Source organism: Simochromis diagramma, unplaced genomic scaffold (assembly GCF_900408965.1).
Source record: "Simochromis diagramma unplaced genomic scaffold, fSimDia1.1 OVJJ01000123.1, whole genome shotgun sequence".
NCBI classification, from domain to species: Eukaryota; Metazoa; Chordata; class Actinopteri; order Cichliformes; family Cichlidae; genus Simochromis; species Simochromis diagramma.
Window position 1 is genome coordinate 5,796,135 of NW_024386778.1, and position 14,211 is coordinate 5,810,345.

Below are 14,211 nucleotides of genomic sequence, written 5' to 3' on the forward strand. Positions count from 1 at the left end.
CCTAAAGTATGTATCAGCAGCAGAATGGAGCTAAAAATAAATGTTTGTTTCAGTTCTATGAAGCTTTGAGTATTTTGGATTAGTAGCACTGCTGTGTTTGTTGCATCATATTGCTGTAACTGTTTATATGCTTTATATATTCTGAGGTAAGTTGATCTATAGTGTTACATCATATTTTATAAGGATGTTATGTGTTTGGATACTTTCTGCCCAGTTTGACCCATTTAGCAAAAGTCAGCCTGTTTAAGGCTCTGATATCTATTCTGTATGACTTAAAGCAGTTATGACATGTTCTGATTTTCTCACCCAATAAAGAAATATTTAATATATCAGTCTACTCTTCATTTTATCAGAAACAGTTATCACAGCTCGTACATTTTCTTTTTACACATATATGTAAGCATTGAGCCAAATTTAGTAATGCCAACATACTGAAGGAACAACATTTGTCTCTTATATATAAAATACATCTATATATACACTGTCAAAGATACTTGAGTGTCTTTGAGTGAAGATTTAAGGTGATAGGACATATAAATAGCTGCAACTTGAATCTTTACTGAAGCTCAGTGTTTGGCACAGAGTTCATGTTCACTGCTGTAATAACTAATCAGAATCAGAATACTTTATTGATCCCTGGGGGAAATTATTTTTTGTTACAGTGCTCTATTATAAACCAACATTAAGACAAGACAGACAATACGCTAACTAAGAATAGTACAATATATACATATATATGTACACATAAGTCACTCCTTAATAAATAGCTGGAAAAGAAACATGTGTAGTTGTAGCAGTAACCAGTGTGTTAAGTGGATGCGTTGTACAGGGAGATGGCCACAGGCAGGAAAGATTTCCTGTATCGTTCAGTGGTGCTTTTCGGTAATCTCAGTCTCTCACTGAACGTGCTCCTGTGACTGACCAGCATGTCATGGAGTGGGTGGGAGGTGTTATCCAACATTGTCTTTATCTTGGACAGCATCCGCCTCTCCAACACCACCTTGAGGGAGTCCAGCTCTATCCCCACAACATTACTGGCCTTACGGATTAGTTTATTAAGTCTGTTGGCATCTGCTACCCTCAGCCTGCTCCCCCAGCATGCAACAGCATAGAGGATCACACTGGCCACAACAGACTCATAGAAAATCCTGAGCATTTTCTGGCAGATGTTGAAAGACCTCAGTCTCCTCAAAAAAAAAAAGACGACTCTGGCCCTTCCTGTAAAGTGCTGTGGTGTTTTTAGCCCAGTTCAGTTTATTGTCAATGTGTACTCCAAGGTATTTTTAGTCCTCCACAATGTCAACACTGACCCCCTGGATTGAAACAGAGGTCAAGTGTTTCCTGGTCTTCCTGAAGTCCACGATCAGTTCCTTGGTCTTTGCCACGTTGAGCTGCAGATGATTCTGCTCACACCACGTGACAAAGGAGTCGACCACAGCCCGGTACTCTGTCTCATCATCCCTGCTGATGCATCCCACCACCGCAGAGTCATCAGAAAACTTCTGAAGATGGCAGGTCTCTGTGCAGTGGCTGAAGTCTGTGGTGTAGAGGGTGAAGAGGAAGGGAGAGAGGACAGTCCCTGTGGTGCCCCTGTGTTGCTGATTACCTTGTCAGACACACACTGTGGGAGACGTACACAGCAAAATCTCCAGTGTTAAATTAACACTGGAGAGTGTCTATATGGGTCCACACCTCTGAGTGTTAAATACAACACTGTTGAGTGTTAAATTAACACTTTTGACAGTGTTATATGTTTAAAAGTAACCTAGTCAGTTTTGAAGATTAACAATGGCTAACACTGAGCAGTGCTGATTTTCTAACACTGGAAAATAACTCAAAATGTTAGAAATATTCCAGTGTTAGAAAATCAGCACTGCTCAGTGTTAGCCATTGTTAATCTTCAAAACTGACTAGGTTACTTTTAAACATATAACACTGTCAAAAGTGTTAATTTAACACTCAACAGTGTTGTATTTAACACTCAGAGGTGTGGACCCATATAGACACTCTCTAGTGTTAATTTAACACTGGAGATTTTGCTGTGTACACATTGTGGTCTTCCTGTCAGGTAATCAACAATCCAGGACACCAGAGAAGCATCCACCTGCATCGCTGCTAACTTATCACCCAGGAGGGTCGGCCTGATGGTATTGAAAGCACTAGAAAAGTCAAAAAACATGACCCTCACAGTGCTCGCCGGCTGGTCCAGATGGGTGTAGACACGATTGAGCAGGTAGATGATGGCGTCCTCAGTTCCGAGACGAGGCTGATAAGCGAACTGAAGGGGATCCAGATGTGGTCTTACTATGGGTCGCAGCTGGTCCAGGATGAGCCTTTCCAGGGTCTTCATGATGTGGGAGGTCAGTGCCACGGGCCTGTAATCCTGGGGGCCACTGGGACGTGGCGTCTTTGGTACAGGGACGAGGCATGATGTCTTCCACATCACCGGGACCCTCTGCAGACTCAGAGTCACACCCCGAATTGGGATACAGCCTATGTATGGCTGTATCCCAATTCAGGGTCTGCAGCCTTAAAGTACGCAGCCTCCACGGTCCTCAAGGGCCGCCTACTCAAAGACCGCTAAGGCCGGAAGTGTGAGGCTTGTAGGCTTGTGAGATGGGACAGTCTAGCCTCCGTCGCGCTGCCCAGGTTGCCTAGCAACCATGATACTAACAGCTGGAAATGTTTCATACAGCTTTGTTTGACAGAAATGAAGGAGAACATATTTTGTACATTTGTTTCTACATGAGCTCTGTGTGATTTGATAAGTATCTGAGGCTGAGACCACAGGACTGTAAAACATGATTTTTGGGCTTCATTTCTGTACTGAACAGTCATTTAAGATTAGTTAGTAAATAACACATAGGTTAATTGGATAATCCAAATTGCCACTAGGTGTGAATGTGCGAGTGACTGTGAGTGTGAATGGTTGTCTGTCCTTGTGTGTTAGCCCTGCGACAGACTGGCGACCTGTCCAGGGTGTACCCTGCCTCTCGCCCTATGACAGCTGGGATAGGCTCCAGCGCCCCCAGCGACCCTGAAAAGGATAAGCGGAAGCGAATGGATGGATGGATAGTAAATAACAATTAGCTAATGTTGTTCATGAGACTAAAGTCATCTCACTTTGGTAATGTAAATATAATATGGCCAATATTATATTAATCATTATTAGTTATTACAGCAGTGAACATGAACTCTGTGCCAAACACTGAGCTTCAGTAAAGATTCAAGTTGCAGCTATTTATATGTCCTATCACCTTAAATCTTCACTCAAAGACACTCAAGTATCTTTGACAGTGTATATATAGATGTATTTTATATATAAGAGACAAATGTTGTTCCTTCAGTATGTTGGCATTACTAAATTTGGCTCAATGCTTACATATATGTGTAAAAAGAAAATGTACGAGCTGTGATAACTGTTTCTGATAAAATGAAGAGTAGACTGATATATTAAATATTTCTTTATTGGGTGAGAAAATCAGAACATGTCATAACTGCTTTAAGTCATACAGAATAGATATCAGAGCCTTAAACAGGCTGACTTTTGCTAAATGGGTCAAACTGGGCAGAAAGTATCCAAACACATAACATCCTTATAAAATATGATGTAACACTATAGATCAACTTACCTCAGAATATATAAAGCATATAAACAGTTACAGCAATATGATGCAACAAACACAGCAGTGCTACTAATCCAAAATACTCAAAGCTTCATAGAACTGAAACAAACATTTATTTTTAGCTCCATTCTGCTGCTGATACATACTTTAGGTTTCTGAACATTAAACTTGTTGCTGCCTTTCATAGTGTGTAACCTGAAGGCCCTGAGTACTTTCTCCCACACTGAAAACACTGGAATGATACAATTATTTGAACATTACCTAATAAGACTGATTCAGGACAGACAGTTAGTGATTTTAAACTTTGCTAGCAGTCCTTCACAAACAGGGAACAGTCTGTCTATTCTCTCCATCTGTCAGCTGCTGCTGGATCTTCCTCCTCCTCTTCCTCACACACTGCTGAGTTTGTCCTGGTGGATCATCAGGGGTGCAAAGCCTCACAAATGATGTGCAGCAGTGGGTCCCTCAGTCTGTCCTCACTCTGGACACTTGCAGTTGTCACACATGGAAATCAAATGTGTGATAAGCTGCAGGATAAAAACACAAGTGTAACTTATAAATACATGTTCATACTTTTATTACACAATCAGAGAGAAAGAAACAGAGAGAGAGTGCAGGACAGACAGACAGGTGACAGTCTCAGGTGTATACACTGCTACAAACAGGAGGATTTAGTGTTTGTGTTATTACGAGTGCTAAACAAGAAGAGTTCCCAGATGGTACAGTGGACACATGTGTGACTCCTGTGATTAAAGCATCTTTCTTTCAGCTTAACGAGTGAACCGTCAGCTCGTTCAAACACACGTTAAAGTCCGTTTGGCTCGACACCACCGAACAGAGGCAGCAATATAACATAGCTAACATTAACAGTGCAGTGAATCCTGCTTGTGCCGTGATATTCAGGACTGCAAACCAAACAGCATCACTGACTTTCAGCTTGTTGTGTTTTTGGATATATGACTGACTTTAATTATCCACAAAATCATCAGATTCTCTGTAAGATTAAGGTCGACTATCGAACGGCGTATAAAGTAGAGGCTTTAAAACAAAGTAAATGCTGAAAGTACAAACATCGCTAATGTCACATAACTTTGCCGGCATGTGGCCAACAGTAATGTTTTAATGTTCCTCATTATTAAACATTTGCACATAAATAAGTGACATAATATTCAGAACTTACTTTTGAAAGTTTACTCTTTGGCCGCTCCGCTTCTTTGAAGTGTCTCCCAGTCCCAGTGCACTTGTTAGCATGTTTTGGTTCGTGCAACTGGTCCGTCCGGTTATTGTCTCCCCAGAAACATTTCCGTTGTCTTTTTTCCTATTTCCGTTGTGTTGTGTGTGCTTTTGCAGCGTTTTTCTTTTTGCAGCATTTTTCTTTTTGCAGCGTTTTTCTTTTTGCAGCGTTTTTCTTTTTGCAGCGTTTTTCTTTTTGCAGCGTTTTTCTTTTTGCAAGTGTTTTTCCTTTTGCAGCATTTTTCTATTTGCAGCATTTTTCTTTTTGCAAGTGTTTTCTGAAGTTGCAGTCCGTTTGGCCTCTCAGGGCCACAGTAAGTATCTCTTAAAATGTTTCCGATAATGAAACATTTAATATAATGTAGACAAAAACAAAAAAATAAAAAGATAGTGACAGATCGGGACTCCCGATCCTTACTGCGCATGTGCAAAGTCGGACAGTACAAATCGGGTCTACCCGATCCGTACCGCGCATGTGCAGGGGTTTTCTTCTTCTTCTGTTCATTTAATGGCAGTGTACGAGGATACCACCACCTGCTGACTGAGCGAATGAACCCTATTGTAAACTGAATTAGCGTCATTACAAACATGTGTTAAATTTGATTTAGTGATAATCGAGTGTGTTTATGCTTGTCTGTGTGGAGAGGATTGTTGGAAAAGTGATGATAATGTCCGCTATCACTGTCAATTGCCAGTAAACACTTCATCTGGCTGCTGAATCTTCACGTGACATATTATAAAGTCTGTATTATTAACTCTGTAATTAGGCGCCATTCTTCTTATTTTACGGCGCTGTTGTTCAATCGGGGAACGCTCTCTGTTGAGGAGAAAAGCAAAAATTTGTTGCGGATACAGATTATCCATTGTTTAAATGTCCCGGTAGTCGAAAAGGAGGCAGAGCTGTTGAGAAATGCTAGGAGCTAACTGGGCGCTAACCGTATCATTCAAATATATTGAATGTCGCAATGTTGGCAAAGAGAGGAAGTGATGTAAGATTTGCGCATGCGGGGTACCGATCGGGTTTCCGGTATCGGGTAGTGACACTCACTCACCCCCTCCCTCCTGGCTCACAGCTTCTTCTTCTTCCTCTTGGTTGGCAACCAGAGTTAAGGAGCATTACCGCCCCCTGGCAAACAGCTCAGTGGACATTTAGATGAGAAAATATATATTTGACACATTTGAGGAAAATACTAATAAAATAAAATAAAAATAAATGTTCCCTTTAGAAATCTTTTTTTTTTTTTTTGCTCTTTTTTGAGAGCAAAAATAGTTGTTTTTCTTTTTCAGTCACTCATCTTAGCAGTATTTACATGAAAAGAGAAACAAATTAAGTTTGAGTGAAAATGTACATTTTTTGCACTCTCTGGTCAACTGACTCAGTGACTCAAATGACTCAAAAACCCGATTCACTTTGGTGAGTGACTCATTCAAACCCGATTCAGTAAAAAGAATCGAATTTACCATCACTAATCTGTACCACCTGTAGAGTTTTGATACCTGTACATGAATTGAATTGTTAGTCACACAAATCATAAAAAAAAATAATTGAAAATCATAGAAATATCACGAAATAGTTTTAAACCTGTGCTAGGAAATGAAATTAGCATGGTTTTCATGTTAATTCTGCTTAACTACTGGTTTTACCACCGCATCTGCTCTGTAATTGCCTAGAAAACAGAATCTTGAGTTAATATAAACTTCACATTTACAAACAACTGTAGGTCAGAGGAGTAATAAGGCATCCAGCACTGCAGTCACAAGTTTGTCATGTGCAATGGATTTTCCTGAATCAGTAAAAAAAGTCATTGTTCCCATAATATGCCCAAATCATGGATCATCCCGTGTGTATTTAGAATTAGGTATAGTGACTGGTCATAAGTAATGTCACTCACTTGTTTCAATGTTATGAGCTCAGCAACTTGAGATAAATACTGATATAATAATTAGCCCAACGCTAAGATGTTCTGTGATTACTTCACATCCTGCTTTATTTTTACTGTCTGTGTGATGCCAAATCCTCCACAAAGACCTTCAGGAAAAAAAACAACATTAGCCAGTTATGCATCCTGTAGATCAGATCTGGACAAATAGATTCTAGAAATAGCTGCAACAAAATCATGTGGTTAGCCATCAGCTCCTGTGAAATAAGTTATTCTGGGTTTAACACAGTACATTTTTCAACTGTGACATTTGGCATTTTCCAACAATACATTATGGCATCATAAACAACAAAGCTAGTAAATACATAGATTTCTCTACAAGAATCAGTTACACTGAAAGTGGCAGTTAATGGTTGAGTCTGCACGGCCCACAAGCTTATGTGAACCTAGATAGTCTTCCCATCTCTGGTCGCTGCCCGCTCCTGTGAAAACAAAACCAAACAACGCACAAACATCCACCCTTTTCTAACTGTTTTGGTGAATTGTTTAACAGCATTTACTAATCCTAAACTTGGTGCAGTCTTTAATCTCAGTTTCAAGTCAGTCAAAGCTTTATTTACATTATCAGTCTGTCACAGTCCAGTCAGTCCCTTCACATTTGTCATTGCTGAGAGTGGAGCCTCTCGCGCACATATTTGAGTATCCACTAATAGCAATACGATGTCATATCAAAAAAAGAAAAAACAATTCTTTATGATTTTGGAATGGATTGAATCGCTACAACCTTTTTACACAGAGGGACTTACTGTCGCGTGAGATCACGTGTCCCAGACGAGTGAATTTCTCCAAAGCCCATTGTAATCTGAAGAATCACACTTTGCAAATGTTTCCAGTAAGAATATTTCATAGCGCTTTCGTATCAATCTTGCAGGCCTGCTGAAAAGAGAGCTGATTGTTAAATCATCAGCACACAAAATATCATGCCCTGGAGGGGTGACACCTGACAGGTTTTATTTAAGTGCACTGTTACAAAAAAAACCCTAAAACATTAGGCCTAGTTTTAGGACATGTCCAAGCATAAGGCTGTCATTCTCTTAGAAAGAGAAAACAGACCCAAACTGACTTATAGGATCAGCCTAACACTAAAACAAAACAAAAACGTCAGCCAGATAAATCACAGAAAAAATGTGTTTTTCTGGTGGAACAATATGGTGTGAGGATTAGAACTTCAGGTGCCATGAGATGCAGTAGTGCATTCACTGTTTCTGGCTTTATTTGTTATTTATGCTTACTTGGTCTGAACTCAGACTTAAGACTCACTACCCCGTTCATTTCCCCTGCATCATATCCACTGGTTGCCCACAAGTGCTCTGAGATGTCACACAGTTCTGGAGAGTCTGGGGTCAACTGGCATAGTTCCACCAGATAAATTTTTGTTAGCAGCTGCACAGTTCACACAACACTAATGTTTAATGTCAGATGCTTCCTAAACACCTCATTGCAATGTTTCATCCCTGGAATGTGAGTTTCTTCCTCAGGTCTGTACTGTTGCACTAATCATAAACCCAATCATTTTATTTAGCATTTAAAATAAAAATGTGTGAGATGATGTCATGTATTTCACTTGACAAAGCAAGTTTGTTCCCATATAATCAGGTGTGTGTGTATGTCTATGTGCAAGCTTCACATACATCAGAAACCGGAAACTCAGTCTGTTAGTCTCCACTCATTTGCAACATTCTGCTCACTTGTGTTATAATTAAATGAGCGTTCCCTGATCTAATAACAATCAACTAATTTACATATCAACCCACTAAGTTGACAGGACAAGATGATAACAGCTGGTTTGCAATCTTTAATCAGTCCCACATCGTATTTAGACTTGGCCCACAGGCCGTCAGGCACCTCTGATCAACAGTGGGATCAAAAAGTTCAAATGAGCAAACAGTGAACAGTATAACAATAGACAGCATAACTGTTTTATAAGCAATCATTTTTTAGGGAGAACAACACTTTTGGGTCCTCCCTGACTTGCCAATCAGGGAGGCAAGCTCTTTTACAATTGTGCACAAATCTGCCCAGGTCTTCCCACCTGTAGTCAGCAGACCTAGCAAGGAAGATGTGTGGGGTGGATGCATCCATTATAAATAACCTTTTGTTCTTTAGTGAGGGAAATCGCAAGTGCAGCAAATGTAAAGCTCTAAAATAAGCATTTCATTGTTAGTTTATCATGTTCAACTCTTTACCACTCCTCCTCATGTCTCTCATCAGGGCTCTGCGAAGCACAGTGAAAAGTGCAGTGCAGGCCATCAGCGGCCAAAAATGGCATCTGGAGGCATGCAGTCAAGTGCTGTTTGTAAAAAAAAAAAAAAAAAAAAAACCTTTCAGTGAGCAGCCCTGCCCCCAGCCTCCATTCATACACGAAGGCAGGGGTCACAGGGCTGTATTTCACCATTGCATGGTCACATTCTGACTGTGTGATTGTAATGCCATCATGGCAGGAGATCAAATTTATGTTTAATTTACACATTAAGTAAATTTACTGGACATGAGTCTGACAAAACTTTTAACTTTTGGCCCTGTCCGTCAATACAGGACAGGGGAATGGTGAAATTATCTCTTTGAACATGGCCTGTTGCAGAGACAGTGTGGGTGTACCTTCTAATGTTGGCTGGAATTTCAGGGTGAGAGTGTAACACAGAGTGGCTCCGTAGTCTACAAGAAATTCCACCTTCTCACCACACACAGACATTGTATACATAGGCAGAGATTTATAGGCTTTGTTTGTTATATGCACATATTTGCCCTTTGGATGGCATGAAATGTGTTCTAAGTGTGGCTTCTTGCAGCAGTCTCTGTGTTTGTGTATGTGTGTGTGGAGCACTTTTTTTCCGTAGCACTTGTTAGCGAAGCTTTCTTCATTGCGTCAGCATGTGTGTGTGCGTCCGTGTTTGTGTGTGGCTCTTGTATCACTCCTCACTGTATCAGTGTGTGTATATATGTAGGTTTGTGTTTTTGCGTCACTTCCCTGTTCTGGCGTCTTGGGAAAACCACGGCCTGAAGCGTCCCCTGGGGTCCTGCCCTGCTCCTCTTAGTCTGCTTGCAGCCACCACTGCTGCTGGTTCTGGTTCTGGTTCTCCCTCTCTCCTCCTTTTTCACATTTTTTTCTTCCACTTTTTTTCCCTTCCAAAACTGCTTTCTCTTCTCTCCACCCATACTTTCAAACACCTCTCTTTCATCATTCATTCAATCCACATCAACTGACTTTCTTTTCAACATTTCTTTTTCTTTCTCACAACATATTTCATGCTTTCTTTCTACATTTTTTACCATTGAGTCAAAGACTGAGTTCTCACCTTGGTCACCCGGTTGAGCGTGCGTGACAGTCCACGCCCCAGCCCTTAACTCGGCCGTGCTGACTGTCATCCCATGTTATTCGATAAGCGTCCTTAGCAAAGCCTTTTGCCTTCTACGGACCAAACATGCTAAAATACTGCTGCCTAACGCCAGTCCCCCGGCGCCTAGGGTTTTTTTCTGCAGACTCTAAGCTACTCGGCCGACCTCCCATGAGCCACTGCCCCAGGGGCCATTAGATCCTGTATGTAGCTGAGACCTGAGGAAATTGCTCCGTACTTAAGCCCAGAACTTCTCCGTGAAATATCACGGAGGTGCGCCATGACTCACCCACCCTTTGGCCTGACCAAACAGAGAACCCAAGTGACTTATACATCCATATATGACATAGGTTGGACACAGCTCACCAGTGCAGATTCTCCCCTAGTTCTTTTGGATGATCTCGGTGTGTCGCTGAGGACTCGCCTCACAACTCCCCCTTTTTGAAGCTTTAGTGGGACCGAGGATTGACTTTTTCCCTTGGGGTGATCAGCCGTCTTTGGAGTGCCCACACTCGGAGCATCCTGTTTGTGATGCCAAACTTGTCATGGAATTTTGTAAATAAAGTCTGCAACACGGAAAAAGCTGTGGTCAAGCTATTTATTACTGCGCAGGAGAGCCAACACACACATCAAACATCACAGTTTACAGTCGTGCCAGCTCTACCCTTGGGGTGTCTCAGCTCCTCTTTTATACCCCCTCCCCACACACAACTTTCTGTATCTTTTAGTTACAACAGGCTTCTGTCCCATGGGCAGTGGCTGGGCAGAGCATCTTCCACTATCTTTTCCCAGGAAGCTCCTGGCACCTGTCATCTTGGGAGTTTCGTCCTTCTACACCCTAACAGTTAGCAGATAACATAGTGAAACATCATTAGGCCTAGCTAAGCAGTTCTTTACGAGGTCATACTGACACACACTTGCTTCATCTTAAGCAGGCAAAGGTTATACAAAAATCATACACTAAGATTCTAAACACATAAATCTAAATGTGAGGATAAACTAGAATTTTCCATAACAGGAAGTATATATGAAACTCTTCTTTTGCTTTCTCTGTGGTTTCAGATCTTTTACCAATGATGTCTACAGGTTAAGGCAAATCTGATGGTTAGAAACTGCCAAAAGTAATGGCTGAATGATAATAGCCTTTTAGCTGCAGTAAGAATTAGATTATATATTCTGTGTATCCAGATGTACTGGAGGCAGGAGATAGAGCTGATACTTCTGATGAAGATTTAACCCAAAGAGGAGGCTCAAACTGAAAAAGTATTGTGTGATTGTGCGATTGATGTACATATACTTTCAAATGTTGGCATCTGCCTTCCACTGAAACCAAAATTGAGTACTTTGGCATCAACTCAAACCACTGTGTTTGGAGGAAGAGAAATGCTGAGTATGACCCAAATAACACCAGTCCCACAGTCAAGTAAGAGGTGTAAACATTATGCTTTGGGGCAGTTTGTCTAAGGGTAGAGGATGACTTGGTGGTGATCGTGGCTCAAGAGTTGGGCGTTCGCCTTGTAATCGGAAGGTTGCCGGTTCGAGCCCCGGCTTGGACAGTCTCGGTCGTTGTGTCCTTGGGCAAGACACTTCATCCGTTGCCTACTGGACATGCCTACTGCACCACGGACCGGTTTAATGTCAGATAATATTTTCATGGACCGGCCTTTAAGGTAAAATGATACGACCAAGACAAAAACTGTGGTATTTTGTAAATATAGTAATAAACACAAATTCACTGTGTAGTTGTGTCCTCCTCTCTGCCCCTTAATGCTCTCTGGTCGCTATGGTAATGTGTAAATATTTCTTTCAAAATAAGACACACAACTACAACACGGGAAAAGTTAACAATAAAGGCAAACATGGGGTTAGTATCTTGCCCAAGGATATTTGGCATGCAGCCAGGAGGCAGCCTGGGATCAAACCACCGACCTTCTGATTAGTGGCTGACCTGCTCTGCCACCTGAGCTACAGCCACCCTGGCCTTATCAGTCTCCTGACCTCATTACTATAGCGAGCTGAAACTTGAAGTTGCCAACCAGGCAACCAAGAAACCTAAAAGACCAAAATCCCACCTGAGAGATATGAAAACCTGATAATAAGAAATTATGCCAAGAAAGTTAGTATTCTTGACCAAGTACTAAAACAAGTATTTGATCTTGTGGAGCAAAACCTAATTTCACTCAATGACATGCAAATCTGTTTATAATAACTTTTGAGGGGGTTTTAACTCTTGTTTTTTCTGGGTTGTTTTTTTGGTTGAATTCTGTCTCTATGCAATTAGAGACTATTCATTGTTTTGGAAATGAATAAACTTACAAAGTAGCTCGAATAATTATTTCTCCGACTGTATCTAAACTTTCCTTGGTCTGACAAACCTAACCAACATAATAAGACATCTTGAACAATTTTTGAGAGAAATACACCCCTTTGACAGGAGCAAACCTCTGACAGAAAACGGGTTAGAAAGGGCTTTTGCATAAGATTCCCTCTTATAGTTAACCATTAGACAAACTAGCCAATGTAGTCAAAGGTTGTTTTGACAAATCAAATGTCATCTTTGCAGATCCTCCAACCCTTTTTGCAGCCCTGTGTTAGAACAACATCAAGGGGCAATGGAAGGACCGGAGGGCAACTATCACATTCCTTCATCCAGTCTGTGCCTGAGTCAGACTCCTGTCTGCATCACTGTAGCAAGCAGGTATTGGTCTTCACACACATGGTATATTGTTAGTTCCATAGGTAGTTGGTCAGACATAATTTTTGTAGTTTTGCCTCTATTCACCACCACAGTGAATGAAACATTCAAAAAGATAAAATTGATTGAATGCAGATTTTCAGCTGTAACTCAAGACTTTTAACAAAAATGTTTAGCAATTTTTGCCTTTAGAACAGCAGTCATTCTTCATGACATAGATTCAGCAGTGTATTGGAATCATTCCTCTGGGTTTTTGGCAAACCCAGAGGAATTGGCAAAACACCAGAAGGACAAAACATCAGCTACTGCTAGACAGAGCAGTTGCCCAAGACTTGTCTTCACCTTTGACCTTGCTTCTCCAGCTCCTCTCTCCGTCCTTAGTATTTCTCCAGCTTCTCACGTTCTTCTTCACATTGTTCTTCCTGATGTAGCTATCACTTTATATAGCTACATCTATTATTACGGCCTTCTTCCTCTGCTTGTCCACCACTACAATGTCCAGTTGGTTTGCCTTCAACAGTTTTCTGTCTGTATGTCATTAGAGTTTAGTTGGGGTGCTGTGATTCAGTTACATTTTGTTGCTCATGCAGGTCCTTGGAAAATAGCCCTCCAGAGCTGTCCTTTGAGGAGGAGAAGCCCTGGTGCCTTGAGCCTGGTGAGTCTTTCAAGTGTTAATTAATTTACATTTTTGGCTCATATATTGTTGTTATAAGCAGGCCAGGCTACATCGTTTTTTCATGTTTTGATTAAGGGACCCGTTGAGGCAGAAATTACCTTCTGTATAGTTAAAATAAAAGAGTACAAGAAAACTTTCTGGAGAAATTGTGGTGGGATTGTTGCTACTGGCAGACTAGGTCTGGGGCTATTGGTGGCACTAAAAACCTTGTTGCTACAGTTTGTTGCTGTAAAGTGAAAACAGGCATACCTAATAAAGAGGCAGACATTTTAAAAATGGCATATGTGCACCTTACCCATACTGTATATTCATAATGGGAAACTGAGAAACAAAGCAGCCCCAGACCATCACACTATGACCCCTATATTTTACTGTTGGTTGATGTTCCTTTTCTGAAATGCTGCATTACTTTTACGCCGGGACACACACCTTTGGCGGGGGTAAAATTTTATTTATATAGCACATTTCTAGATAAAAGATCACAAAGTGCTTCACAAGGTATTCACAAAAACAGTCAAAAGTTAACAAAATGCAATTTTAAAAAGATGTGTTTTTTAGCTGTTTTTTAAAAGTAATCACTGAGTCTGCGGATCTTAAGTTCTGAGGAAGAGAATTCCACAGTCTGGCGGCCACAGTAGCAAAAGCTCTATCACCCTTGGTTTTCAGTCTTGTATACTGAATAACAAGTAGGCCCTGATCACAAGAC

The 14,211-nt window shown here is 41.0% G+C and overlaps 1 protein-coding gene across 3 annotated transcripts in view; it reads left to right on the forward strand.

Moving 5' to 3' along the window:
* The window catches only part of cblb (Cbl proto-oncogene B, E3 ubiquitin protein ligase), a 154,301-nt gene that overhangs the window by 124,532 nt on the left and 15,558 nt on the right, over positions 1 to 14,211 (forward strand). For all 3 annotated transcript variants that reach the window (XM_040012759.1, XM_040012749.1, XM_040012769.1), the window contains exons 14-15: positions 12,698 to 12,832; positions 13,420 to 13,484. In XM_040012759.1, coding sequence (XP_039868693.1) covers positions 12,698 to 12,832; positions 13,420 to 13,484 — 200 coding nt within the window. The remainder of the gene's footprint in view (positions 1 to 12,697; positions 12,833 to 13,419; positions 13,485 to 14,211) is intronic.